Source organism: Nematostella vectensis, chromosome 12 (genome assembly GCF_932526225.1).
Source record: "Nematostella vectensis chromosome 12, jaNemVect1.1, whole genome shotgun sequence".
In the NCBI taxonomy this organism is placed as follows: domain Eukaryota; kingdom Metazoa; phylum Cnidaria; class Anthozoa; order Actiniaria; family Edwardsiidae; genus Nematostella; species Nematostella vectensis.
In genome coordinates, this window is record NC_064045.1 from 2,499,883 (window position 1) to 2,512,789 (window position 12,907).

The 12,907-nt window shown below is 41.3% G+C and overlaps 3 protein-coding genes across 9 annotated transcripts in view; 2 read left to right on the plus strand and 1 right to left on the minus strand.

Annotated features, from left to right (window-relative positions):
• Positions 1–12,907, minus strand: part of LOC116609597 (thrombospondin-type laminin G domain and EAR repeat-containing protein-like) — a 126,083-nt gene that overhangs the window by 56,146 nt on the left and 57,030 nt on the right. The gene's annotated exons all lie outside the window — the stretch shown is intronic.
• The window catches only part of LOC116608883 (NACHT, LRR and PYD domains-containing protein 3-like), an 89,180-nt gene that overhangs the window by 37,692 nt on the left and 38,581 nt on the right, over positions 1–12,907 (plus strand). For 3 of the 6 annotated variants that reach the window (XM_032369912.2, XM_048719833.1, XM_048719834.1), the window contains 2 exons: positions 7,042–7,085; positions 7,961–11,190. In XM_032369912.2, coding sequence (XP_032225803.2) covers positions 7,042–7,085; positions 7,961–10,704 — 2,788 coding nt within the window. In that variant the 3' untranslated portion in view covers positions 10,705–11,190. Of the gene's footprint in view, positions 1–5,047; positions 5,646–5,687; positions 5,859–6,751; positions 6,816–7,041; positions 7,086–7,960; positions 11,191–12,907 lie in introns of those variants that run through there. The other 3 variants (XM_048719832.1, XM_048719831.1, XM_048719836.1) reach the window with 3 other exon arrangements.
• LOC125557331 lies at positions 655–4,946 on the plus strand. The gene is made up of 2 exons (XM_048719845.1): positions 655–2,601; positions 4,872–4,946. Exons 1-2 carry the CDS (start codon positions 1,095–1,097, stop codon positions 4,925–4,927), a joined length of 1,563 nt encoding a protein of 520 aa, XP_048575802.1. The 5' UTR covers positions 655–1,094; the 3' UTR covers positions 4,928–4,946.

Genomic DNA, 12,907 nt, shown 5'->3' on the forward strand with positions numbered 1-12,907 from the left:
AGTAAATAAGTGAAAAATTCATAAATGTGGACTTTAGAAGCACACTAGCATACACACATTGGCACCAGTAGGGCCAAGACGGGACGCTAGCACAGTCTATTACCCGTGCAGTTCGGCAACCATGGACAGCTGTTTCGTCCTTATTAGGACTCGTCAGCATGGCATAGCCGGTTTGCCTCAGTTAAACTTCATCGGCAGATCTCCTCTCACTTCACGTCCGTACGACGAGCGTACGACCGTGAGAGACTTGACTCTCACGGTATGCTAATTACTTTATTATAATGACCGTCCTTCTGAACCGTGTGAACGAGCGCTGACCTTTTAAATTATGCAAAAGTTTTTGGTAACTAAGCGTTGCGATGACGTAGGACAGTAGGCTAGATACTTCGTGTAAGAAAAAGGCTTCAGTAAGGTCGCATTCAATACACTAAAACAAGCGAAGTATTGACTATGGCGCAAAGGCTCTTGGGGTATTGCGAAACAGCAGCCATCTTGAAATTACTTTGTCAGTCGGGACTTCCAACAGCGTGTCAACCGGATTCCGACGTATACATTACCGCTGACTTCCTGCAGACTCGCGAATCTGCGAAGAAAAGCCGTACCAGCTGATGTAAAAGCAACACAAAGCACAATATCCCTACAAGTCCGGTAAGCAAGGGTATCAGAGAGCCCGACAGTAGTTTCTCTATAAATCATCGGCAAAATCACGCACATCGCGTCTTTGAATGTGTTGGTTTGTGAAGTGTGACGAAATGTGAGATTATCGTTCAAAAGTCTTTAGCTTGATCTTTGCTCTGCTATCTTCGGATTTTGATAACATTTCTTACATTCACTATTCTCTGAGGTCGGTAACTTGTGCGTTGTATTGGGGATTGTGCATTGAATCGGATTTCTACACTAATTTTGTGCGGTTCTCTGTTTGTGCTTCCGCTTTCGATTTAGTAAGGGCTTCGATTGTTTATGAGCAGTCCGCTTTTATTTAAACGGTAATCACGTCAGCTTTGTTTATATTTATTTCTGCGATCGTATGCAGCTCAAACTGTCCAAGGTGTTGCTGATGTGGCCTAGGCTTGATTGTTTTAGAAAGATGGGGAATGGATATCATAGGAAGCCATAAGCTACTGTTTCAAGCTCCGCTTGAAATTTTGTTTTTAGCCCTTCTTTTAAGTTCTAAATTGGACTTTGACAGTCCCGAAAACTTTTTAATACACCCAGGACTGATTTATCAACAATATGTAGGCCAAGAAGCATTTTTAACCTCGTTTTCTGGAAGAATAAGAGTAAATGGTCGGCCTGGTTCCGCCATCTTGGATTCTCCTCCAACACGTGCAAGACTACTATGTGGTCTCCTTCTCCTCTGTGGAGACATTAGCCTTAATCCAGGACCAGCTTGGAAATATCCATGTGGCCTATGCAAGAAGCCTGTGAAGTCAAACCAACGTGGTCTTCAATGTGACTCGTGTAACATTTGGAACCATGCGAAATGTATGGACATTAGCATACCATCGTACGAGTCCTTGGCAAATTCGTCCTGCCTATGGCTTTGCCCCAAGTGTGACGCTTCCAATTTCTCTGAGACTCTGTTAAGCGCTTCAACATTGGAGCTCTCAAACTCCTTCATTTTTCTTCCAAGTCAAACTTCGTCCCCAGTTGCTAAAACTACACCAAGAAATTCCTCTACGAGTTCTGTGTTGGAACATGCTCGCAAGAGCTCACGACCACGCCATAAACAAGGCCTGAAGGTATTTAACATCAACTTCCAGAGCCTAAAGAATAAGAACTGTGAATTTCAAGCTTTCCTAGCAACTGAGAGTCCAGATATAGTAATTGGAACTGAGACCTGGTTGAATCCCAGTGTTAAAACCTGTGAATTCTTCCCTTCTAATTACTCAGTATTTCGGAAGGATAGACCGAATGGATATGGGGGAGTTCTATTAGCAGTCAAGGATCTCAGCTGTCATGAGCTTTACGAACTTAACTCAGACTGCGAAACAGTTTGGATTAAAGTCTCTATTAACAGAAGGAAACATGTATATATTGGAGCTTTTTACAACCCTGACAGTTCTTGCGAGGCACTTGATGAGTTAGACCGCTCCCTTTCAAAGCTACAGAGGAAGTCTGGAAATTCAGTTATATATCTCGGAGGTGATTTCAACCTTGGAGGAGACATATGCTGGGAAACAAACACCATTGCAAGAGGAAGCCGTCACGTCACAGCTTGCGAGAAGCTACTGGAGATGTGCAGCATTTATAGTTTGGAGCAAGTGGTAGATAAGCCTACCCGTGGTGATAAGATCCTTGACCTGCTCTTTACAACAAATAGCACCCTTGTTGACTCAGTACATGTCAAACCTGCAATGGGAGACCATGGATGTGTGGAGATACAAACCTTAGTTACACCAAAGCTGGCACGCCCGATCAGGAGGAAGATCTTTCTGTATTCAAAAGGGAACTTTGTTGACATGAAAAGGGACCTACTAGAGTTTAGCTCTGTTTATTTCACAAACTTCACTGTTCGATCATTGCAGGAAAACTGGAACATGTTAAAAGGAAAACTTTCTTCTCTTATGGAGGAATATATCCCTGCTAAAATGTCCTCAAGTAGGTACAATCTCCCTTGGTTTACCCACAATCTAAAAAAACTCAAAAGAAAAGTCCAAAGATTGTATAACACCCAGAAATGTACAGGTTTGGAAAGTGACAAAAGGAAATTTAGACAAACTCGGAAAGCCTATAGATATAAGCTAAATAAATCATATGGAGATTATATAAATAATTTGCTAGGGTCCTCTCAAAGAGAACAACCTAAGAAATTTTGGAGATTTGTGAAATCAAAAAGGCAAGATAACATGGGTATTAACCTACTTCATAACCAGCATAATATTGCTGTTTCAAATAGCCTAGACAAAGCAAATGTCCTCAATGGTTATTTTTTCTCTATTTTTACTAAAGAGGACTCTAGTACAGCACCAAGCTTAAATCCAAATTCATCAAGCCCAGAAATGGGTAAAATCATAGTCACCTCAAATGGTGTTCAGAAGCTTTTGAATTCACTTGATTCAAATAAGGCTGGGGGGCCTGATAAATTGCCAACTCGTATTTTAAAGGAATTATCCCAAGAGTTGGCACCCCTATATACACAACTTTTCCAACAGTCCTTAGATCAGGGAAAATTACCCATGGACTGGAAAATTGCCAATGTAGTGCCAATTTTTAAAAAAGGCAAAAGATCATCACCAAATAACTATCGACCCGTTTCCCTTACATCTGTTACTTGCAAAATCTTGGAGCATGTAATATGCCACCATGTTTGGCAACATTTGGAGCAGCATGGCATACTTAGCGATTTTCAACATGGTTTCCGTAAAAGGAGGAACTGTGAAACACAATTAATTATAACATGCCATGACTTAGTAAGCGCCATAAATCAAGGGAAACGGGTTGATGCTTTTATCTTAGATTTTTCAAAGGCCTTTGACCGAGTGCCGCATAGACGACTTCTTTACAAATTAAGCTATTATGGCATCAGGGGTAGCTTGCTGACCTGGATGGAAGATTTCCTCACCCAGAGATCACAGTGTGTAACACTAGAGGGTGCAACATCCAGTCAATGCTCTGTTACCTCTGGTGTACCACAGGGAACAGTTTTAGGACCACTTTTGTTCCTGCTTTTTGTAAATGATCTCCCTCTAAATATCTCGTCAACTATTAGGCTTTTTGCAGATGACTGCCTTCTATATCGCACTATCGATGGCTCAAATGACAGCCTAGCTCTACAAAACGATCTTGATGCTTTAAATAGATGGGAGAGGGATTGGCAAATGGCCTTTAATGTGGAGAAATGCCACACTATGTGCTTCTCCACAAGCAGAGCGAAAATTCCAGACCATCCCTATATACTTAACAACAGGATTCTAGAGAGGGTTTACCATCACTCCTATCTAGGAGTACTACCCTCAGAGGATTTAAAATGGGATAAACACATCGCACAAATTACATCTAGTGCAAATCAGACCCTTGGGGTCATTAGAAGAAATTTTAGAACAGCCTCGGTAGACTGCAAGTCTAAACTCTATTGCAGTCTAGTTAGACCGAAGCTTGAATATGCAAACTCTGCCTGGTACCCGCATCTCCAAAAGGATAAACACCGCCTTGATATGGTGCAGAGGACTGCAGCCAGAGTTTGCTATAATAATTATTTGAGGGAGCCAGGGGTCGTAACAAACATGCTAAGAGAGCTGGAGTGGCCATCCCTTGAGGGCAGACGGACTTTCTCTCGAATGTCCATGTTCCATCAGGTTGTTTATGGAACTGTGGACATTGAGAGAGAGCCCTTCTTGGTTCCGATGGACCGGCCTTCAAGAAATGGCAACTCCAAGCGCTTCCATAGAACACATTCCAAGTGCAACCAGCATGCAAATAGCTTTTTCCCGTGGTCTATAAATTTTTGGAACAATTTACCAGGTTCAATTACCGACATAAAAGAAAAGGGCAAATTCAAAGAGAAGCTTCAGCAGCATTTAATTGATAATGGCCAGTGGTTCTAGTATTCAAGTTATAAATTAATTAAGTTAAATTATTTAATTGAATTACTTTATTGAAAATTTATTTTATAAATTTATTTTACAAATTATGAATATATTGTATAAGTTATGTAAATTATTACAGATCTGTATATTTTTACCTTGTATTTATTTATACTGATGTGATACCGACATGGTTTTATCAGCTAATAAAGTAGAAGTAGAAGTAGAGGAGAAATTAATGTTACCGCAGTGCCTTAAGATTCCCTTAGCATTCCCTTCTTTTCTAGGTTGTCAATGGTTGCTAAACTTTTGTTAGGTCCTGACTTTTACTTTGTTCCTCAACAGATTTATTAGTAAAACCAAGAGTGGAATTGATGCTACTTCAATCTTTCAAAATGTGATGTCAATGCATTAAAGCAGGTATAGCCAATCTACTGTAGCATTGATATACAGCATTTTGATGTTGTGATAATAAAAGACGATGATTTCTCTTGTTGCTGAGCATTTCTGTATTTTTGCAGATTAGTATGGCCTCTGTACTCTCAGGCAGTGAGGAGAAGGACAACTTCCTCAAACTCTGCCGCCTGCTGATAGATGGAGGTACCCAGTCCCTGCGGACATACTTCACATCAATCCACCATCCCACCCCCCTTGCAGCATTTCTAAATACGCACAAGAAAACCTTGATTAACCTGAAAAGCAGGAGGATACTCCGGCAAGAGCAGTTTGATCGACTATTCCCTGCCAGCGGTGTTCCATCAGCTAATGATTATGACATTACACTTTTGTTCCTGTTGCTTCGCCACATCTCTGGGTTGTCACCACCTGTCAGTACGTCTAGCTGGGATGTGTTGCCTCCTCATACTGATCTTACCAAGGAGGCACACATGGCCCGGCTGAAATGGTACAGGAATAATGTGTTTGCCCACATCATATCAACTAAAGTGCCAACTGTTCAATTTAATCAGTACTGGGTTGAAATATCTGATGCTCTGATCTCCCTCGGTGGAGTCAGTCAGGGCGAAATAGACACCCTGAAGGTCACACCTCTTGAGGGAGATTATGTAACGCTTTTGAATGAGTGGGTTGATAAAGATCTAGACTTGTCAAAAGAAGTAAATGAGACAAAGAAAGAAGTGCATGAGACAAAGACTAAAGTAGATGAGACAAAGAAAGAAGTCCAAGAGACAAAGAAAGATGTGCAAGAGACAAAGAAAGAAGTCCAAGAGACAAAGAAAGAAGTCCAAGAGACAAAGAAAGATGTGCATGAGGTGAAGGGAAAAGTATCTGAGATGGCAGTGGACCTAGCATCACTCAAAGAGGAATTCTCAAGTAAGTAAACCATCTGATACAAAGCTAGCCTGAAATGATAATAAGGAACTATCATAACCAAGAATCTCTAATAACAATAAGATATCATTGATATAAGAAATACTGAACCTATTTAGTTGACATTTGGGAGACAGGACCTCTTGCTTTATATCCTTGTCCATGAAGACAGGACCTCTTGCTTTATATCCTTGTCTGTAAAGACAGGAACTCTTGCTTTATATCCTTGTCCATGAAGACAGGACCTCTGGCTTTATATCCTTGTCCATGAAGACAGGACCTCTTGCTTTATATCCTTGTCCATGATGACAGGACCTCTTGCTTTATATCCTTGTACATGAAGACAGGACCTCTATTTTCATATCCTTGTCCATGAAGACAGGACCTCTTGCTTTATATCCTTGTCTGTAAAGACAGGACCTCTTGCTTTATATCCTTGTCCATGAAGACAGGACCTCTGTTTTTATATCCTGGTCCATGAAGACAGGACCTCTGTTTTTCTATCCTTGTCCATGAAGACAGGACCTCTGTTTTTATATCCTTGTCCATGAAGACAGGACCTCTTGCTTTATATCCTTGTCTGTAAAGACAGGACCTCTGGCTTTATATCCTTGTCCATAAAGACAGGACCTCTTGCTTTATATCCTTGTCTGTGAAGACAGGACCTCTTGCTTTATATCCTTGTCCATGAAGACAGGATCTCTGTTTTTATATCCTTGTCCATGAAGACAGGACCTCTGTTTTTATATCCTTGTCTGACAGGATTCTTGCTCTTCATGGCCTGATGTTGAGAGAAACTTTTGTCCCTTTTTTGGTTTGGTGTCTTCTAAACACCTAGAGGCCTAAAATCCCTTTCTTGATTATTACACTCTCAACTCTACAACTTGTTATCACAGGTAGAAAGGTGAACAGCAAGAAGGACATCACTGCCGATAAAGGTGATGAGGCTGCTTCTGGGAAGTAAGTTATAATTCTTTTTTGTGTGTTTCTCTTGCACAGATAAGCATAATTATGAGTTAGATCGTGCAAACTTCAGTGAATTGTTTTTTAAATGTACCTTTTTGATTTGTTTCGTTTTTGTTTCTTATTATATAGTTTTATTATAGATATTTCAATGTCACCCTTCAATAACTGAAAGTAACAGGCAATGTTAGGTTGTAAACTGATTGTGTGCTTTCTACTTTAGAACATCTCATGACCCAGGGAATAAGCATCTACCAAAGAAAAAAGGTACATGTGACATGTGACATGATAAAATAAAATGAAAAGTGGCAGATTCTAGGAACCATACCATACCCCGATTTTACGGTGCATCTACTATCTCCTGGGGCATTTTGTAAAATCCAGGTTCCACTGTATCTGTTTTGTATAGCACTTAAAACACTTGTTACCTATCAGTAGAGATATAGACTACTCCATACAGTTTGCAATCATGACTATGAGTAATGGGATAGTCATGGATAAAAGATGCTCTAGAAGGAGAACAAAATCATTTTCTCTCTTGGCAGCAGAGCTCTCTTGTATAAACGAAAAATTGTTCTTTGCATAGATGATACCGATTTGGATATTGTTCCTTTGTCAGCTCAGGTGTGCTACACTAACCAGCTGATTGTTTGCATACTGCACTATAGATACAACCCCCCATCCAGGTTCACTTCTTCTTTCTCCGAAAAGGGCTGGAATTGTCAGCCCCACTTCTCTGTTTCACTGAGGCATACATGTCATATCAATCTTTAAATTTAGCGTTTGTAGCATGTTAGGCGACGAAGGGCCAATTCTTTGTGCAATTGATGTCCTCTTCTTTCAAAGGCATTGTCAGGGATTTCCATTATCTTGTTTGACACTCTTTGAAATAAATATTTCCTATTATACTGTATATAGCATCCCTTCCACTTTCATATTCTCGTTAAAAATGGAACTAGGTAGAGCCATGTATCTGCTAATAAAACACCTTGAATTTTTATATTTACACTGACGCAAACACACTGACGCAAATCGTTCTCCTTATTGAGAAATGCCCTTCAATAAGTTTGAAAAGAGAATGACCAAAATAAGAAAACCAATTCAAACCGAAACAGTAAAATGTTTTTTTTTCTTAATTTTAGTGATTCAAGACTTCATTGACTATCTTCATCTGAGGTACACGACAGGTGAAGAGGTCCTTATTGAGCCGCTTAAGGACATGGAGGACGGCAACTTCACGCTGGAGAACATGTTCTCAGAGCTGGAGATCGTCAGAAAAGACACCAATATCAAGGTGCCGATGTATGACGTCTTTACCGCTAGTGAACCATCCAAGACGGTGCGAAGTGTTCTCCTGGAGGGGGACTCTGGGGCGGGCAAGACCACGTTATGCAAGAAGATTGCATATGACTGGGCAACAGGGGTCTTGGCCAAAACAGAGTCCTTCCCTCAGGTGGAGCTAGTGCTGTCTTTGAAGTGTAAAGGGATGAGTCCTAAAGGGTTCCCACAGGCAATCCAAGATCAATTGTTTCCCGAGGAATTTAGTGTACAAGATAGGGTAGAAGTGGTGCAGTACATCAAAGAAAACCAAAATAAGGTTTTGATAATCCTAGATGGATACGACGAGTTGCCTTTAGAGGCAAGGGAGAGCATACATAATGTAGTATGTAAAAAGTTCTATTCCTCTAGTTACACCCTTTTAACGAGTAGACCAGAAAAGAAGCTCAGCAAATACTTTACAGGAAGTAATGCTCTAGAAATCAAGGGATTTCTCGATGTTGATGACTTTATCAGCATTTTCTTTAATGCATTACCAGATTACGCAGCATTTATTGTAGAGATTATCTCCAAAGGAATCTCTAATGTCGAATTGTGTAATCCTCTCACCTTGATTCTCTTCTGTTTGAGTTTCAAGGATCATTGTGAGAGGAACAGGGAAAGGGATTTCTCACATGGTATGACCATTAGAGAACTTTACGAGGATGTAGCGTACTCACGAATTAGGAGATACTTTGAGAAGGAAAACATCAACTTTGACGATGACGATATTCAAGCGATGAGTTTAAGACTAGGAGAAATTGCTTTTCACAGTCTTAAGGAAAATGCTAACACCTTTCCACTTCCTAAACTATCAGAAGTATTGAAAAAGGTAGGTTTCTTAACACGCCTCAAATCCCCTAGCACCATACGAGCAGTAGAAATGTACTCCTTTGTTCACAAGTCTTTTCAGGACTTTTTCTGTGCTGTGTTTTTAGCTGACAGGCTTGGACAAGGCATTGTTGAGAGTGTATTGATTAATGATTTTGAATTTTACCACACTGTCAATCGTTACGACCTCGCTATGATGGTAGGAAGTAATGTGATGAAAGCCGTGGAATCTCTCGCAGGCAAAGTACCCGAGTATCCACCCGAAGAGATTCCCTTGCATGAAAGGCCTGCTCACTCTCTTGCTCTCAAGTTGCTGTGTCAGTGTCTGGCGAGATGCAAACAATCAGAAATCGTCAAAGTTTTGGAAAAGGCATATTGCCTCCTTCCATGCAGAGTGCTTTTACAATTTGATTTTTTTGAACTATGTTATTCTACGCTGTTAGGGTTGTCATATTTGCTATCGTACGATTTGTCTCGTTCCAAGAGCCTGCAGACTGTCGGTAGTGTCAGCGGTTTGCGTCCCCTTGGTGATCTTACTATCTTGTTTTTGCATTATACAGATGGGATCCCTGATCAATTTACAAAAGCGTTAGCTTCTTCTCCGATTCGAAAACTAGGTATTTCTTGTCGCCTTGGTGCAGGTGATATTGAAAAAGCGCTTGTCAGCATGCTGTCACGTACCACATTACAGTCTCTCAGCCTTTTTGATGGGATCGACGAGGCTAATTTTGGCAATTTAATCGAGTCTTTAAGGAACAACGTTACACTATCAGAAATCTGTATTGAATCTGACGGCTTTGGTGATTCGTGTGCTATCAAGTTGGCTGAGATCTTATCTGATAACACCAGTCTCACTGACGTTCGCATTGATAGAACAATCCTGGGAAGTACTGGTGTTACAAGCCTCGCCAATGCATTGAAAGTCAATAAAACAGTACGAACTCTCGGGATAGATGGTGGTAACATGACGTCTGAAGCAGGCCGTGCTATCGGTGAAATGCTGAGACATAACACTACTGTCACGTCTCTTTTTCTTAGAGGTGGAAGGCTAGGTGATTCCGGGGCTCGGGGTATCGCTATTGGTCTTGCACAAAACACGACCATCGCTCAACTTAGCAAAGCGCATTCTAGTATAGGCACCGCTGGCATTAAGGCAATTACAAAAGTCATTCAAAATGTTACCCGCTTAAACTTGTCTAGTAACCCGGTAGGGTACGATGGAGTAAAAGCTATTGCTAGACTTCTTGTGAAAAGCTGTAGCAGGTTAAAATTCCTTTTTCTTGATCACTGTAATATAGATGAGTTTGGTGCCAAGGAACTCGCCATAGCTTTGTCAAGGAATTCATGTCTCGAGGAACTGTCCGTAGCTTGTAATGATATTAATGACGAAGGGATGTGTGCGCTGGCTGAGTCTGTGGCTAGTAATGAAACATTACAGGTTCTTTACATCACGTACAATAACGTCGGTCAAAATGGTAAAAAGGTTATAATTAGCGCTTGCGAAACGAGCAAGTCCGTCCGGCATCTCTACCACGAGAACGACTCCATTTTTGATACGTTCACCAAACCCCACTCGGTTTGCCGAGTTCCCCGTCAATTATATAAAACTTTTTTACTTGTTCTTAAGTTTGAGAGAATGCATCGGTTATACAAAAGATACAGTGTAGAACAGCAAGTCAAGATGATTTGTAATTTCTTGAGTATTGCAGAGCTTGACTTTATTCTCCCGAATGCTTAATTTGTAATTTCTTGAGACGTTTATTTAAAAATCCTTTTTTTTTTTTTGTATAAAGTGCAGGGAGTATAAATCCTCTTCATCTTGTTTGCCCATAAAATTTTGCTTAAAAATGTCCAACTCGCTTTCATTTCTAGCAAAAAATACCGTCGTTCCTCCCCCCTCAAACAAACATCTTGTTTGTGCATAAGACTGGGGGGACTAGGGTATTGTAGTCCATCTTGTTTGTGCATAAGACTGGGGGGACTAGGGTATTGAAGTCCATCTTGTTTGTGCATAAGACTGGGGGGACTAGGGTATTGAAGTCCATCTTGTTTGTGCATAAGACTGGGGGGACTAGGGTATTGTAGTCCATCTTGTTTGTGCATAAGACTGGGGGGACTAGGGTATTGTAGTCCCCCTCCCCTACAGCCCAACCATCTGGCTTGTGGTTAAGGTATTGGGGGGGGGGGGGGGAGTATGTTTTTATAATGCCCCTCACAGGTGGCTCACACTAGCATGTCACGTGACCAACTAAAGAGTCCAACGAGCACCAACTTGTCAAACACGTAGCTGTGACTTGCTCGTGTAGCATGTCACGTGACCAACTAAAGAGTCCAAACGAGCACCAACTTGTCAAACACGTAGCTGTGACTTGCTCGTGTAGCATGTCACGTGACCAACTAAAGAGTCCAAACGAGTACAAACTTGTGAAACACGTAGCTGTGACTTGCTCGTGTAAGCCGCCTGTTGTTGCGAGTTGAGTCAGAATAAATGATTAGTTGGAGTGCACTAGGGGTGTTACTACGCAAAGCATATTGTCAAATGCTGTACATACTTGTATTTTAGTCACTTTAATACCTAGGGCCTATTAAATTGTATATATTGCACAATGGTAATAAAAAAGATGATATTGATTGTGTAGATCGCTGACTGCTTGCATTAGCGTTGACTTTCCCCTCATCCCTCCCACGCTGCCGGTAAACCGCTCTGATTGCCTCCCTTCTGCGCATGCTCCTCAATATGATGTAGTTTGGCTATAAGAGATCACGTGACTTCTTTGTAGCAAATTTACGCCAAAACACAGAAATAGCTAAGCCATCACGCCAGAGATAGCTTATCTCTATAGCGAGTCTCGGGCTGTAGCAAGGGAGCTTCACTGAGACTCGATGCGTGAGCGTGTTGACTGCGAATAGCCGCCATTCCCCTCGATTCGCAAAAGTTCCCAACATTTCTTTTCGTACGACTCTGACTTCTATACCCCACCTCCCCACCCCCCTTGGTAGCGGCCTAAGACTGATATTGAGCTATCTTCAAAAAAAATAAATGGACTAGTCTCTTAGTGATACAAAACGTGTATTTACAGCCGTTACATATATTTACTAATACAAACAAGAGGATTGTTGTATAGATCCTGATATTTAATCTGATGTGTTGCTTGACGTTTAGATTGCGTGATCACCATATTTAGAAAAAGTGGTGTCTGAAAAAGAACGCCAAGTCCTCGTGACAAAAAACCCGCTCAAACCCGCACGTCACACAATCACGAGCCTTGGTAGTTGAATGTCTAACGCTACATGTCAATCAATCTCCGCTCTAACAGAGCAAATACGCCGCTAGCGTTACATCTTGTCACATGTATTGCGTGGTGGTTTCACGCGTTCACGAGCCTTGGTAGATCCCAGTGCTTCGGTGTGAGGCGACCGCGAGGTAGACCCTCTCTCCCATAATAAAGAACGTCATGTCACGTGTCCGTGCGGAAGAGATGGACTGGACCTTGGCGAACTTTCTAGAGTGATACTTGTCCCAGGCGTAGATCACGGGATCGAGGCCACTGCTGATGATGGCAAGGTATGTCTTCTCTTTGCCCATATATGGCGAGGTAATGCTCACCCAATCACGTGCCTGGAAAAATACAAGTGAAAAGTAACGCAACATTGTCTCGTAGACGTCCTGGAAGTACAATTTCAAAAATAAAGCTGAAACACTTTTTTGTTATTGATTATCATTTAAAATATAACAGTTTATTCGCAAGAAAACTTTAAAGAAATAATCTACGAATATAATCTGACCCATAATTGACGATATTTGCTTGAAAATATATTAGTTACTCGCTTGAATTAGCCGATGGAGAGGGGTGCTTTGTGCGACTCGGCATCGAGCAAGAGCATAAAATGGTGGCCTACTTTAAGGCTCAAAAGGTGCCCCGGATGTGATGGGCAAAGTT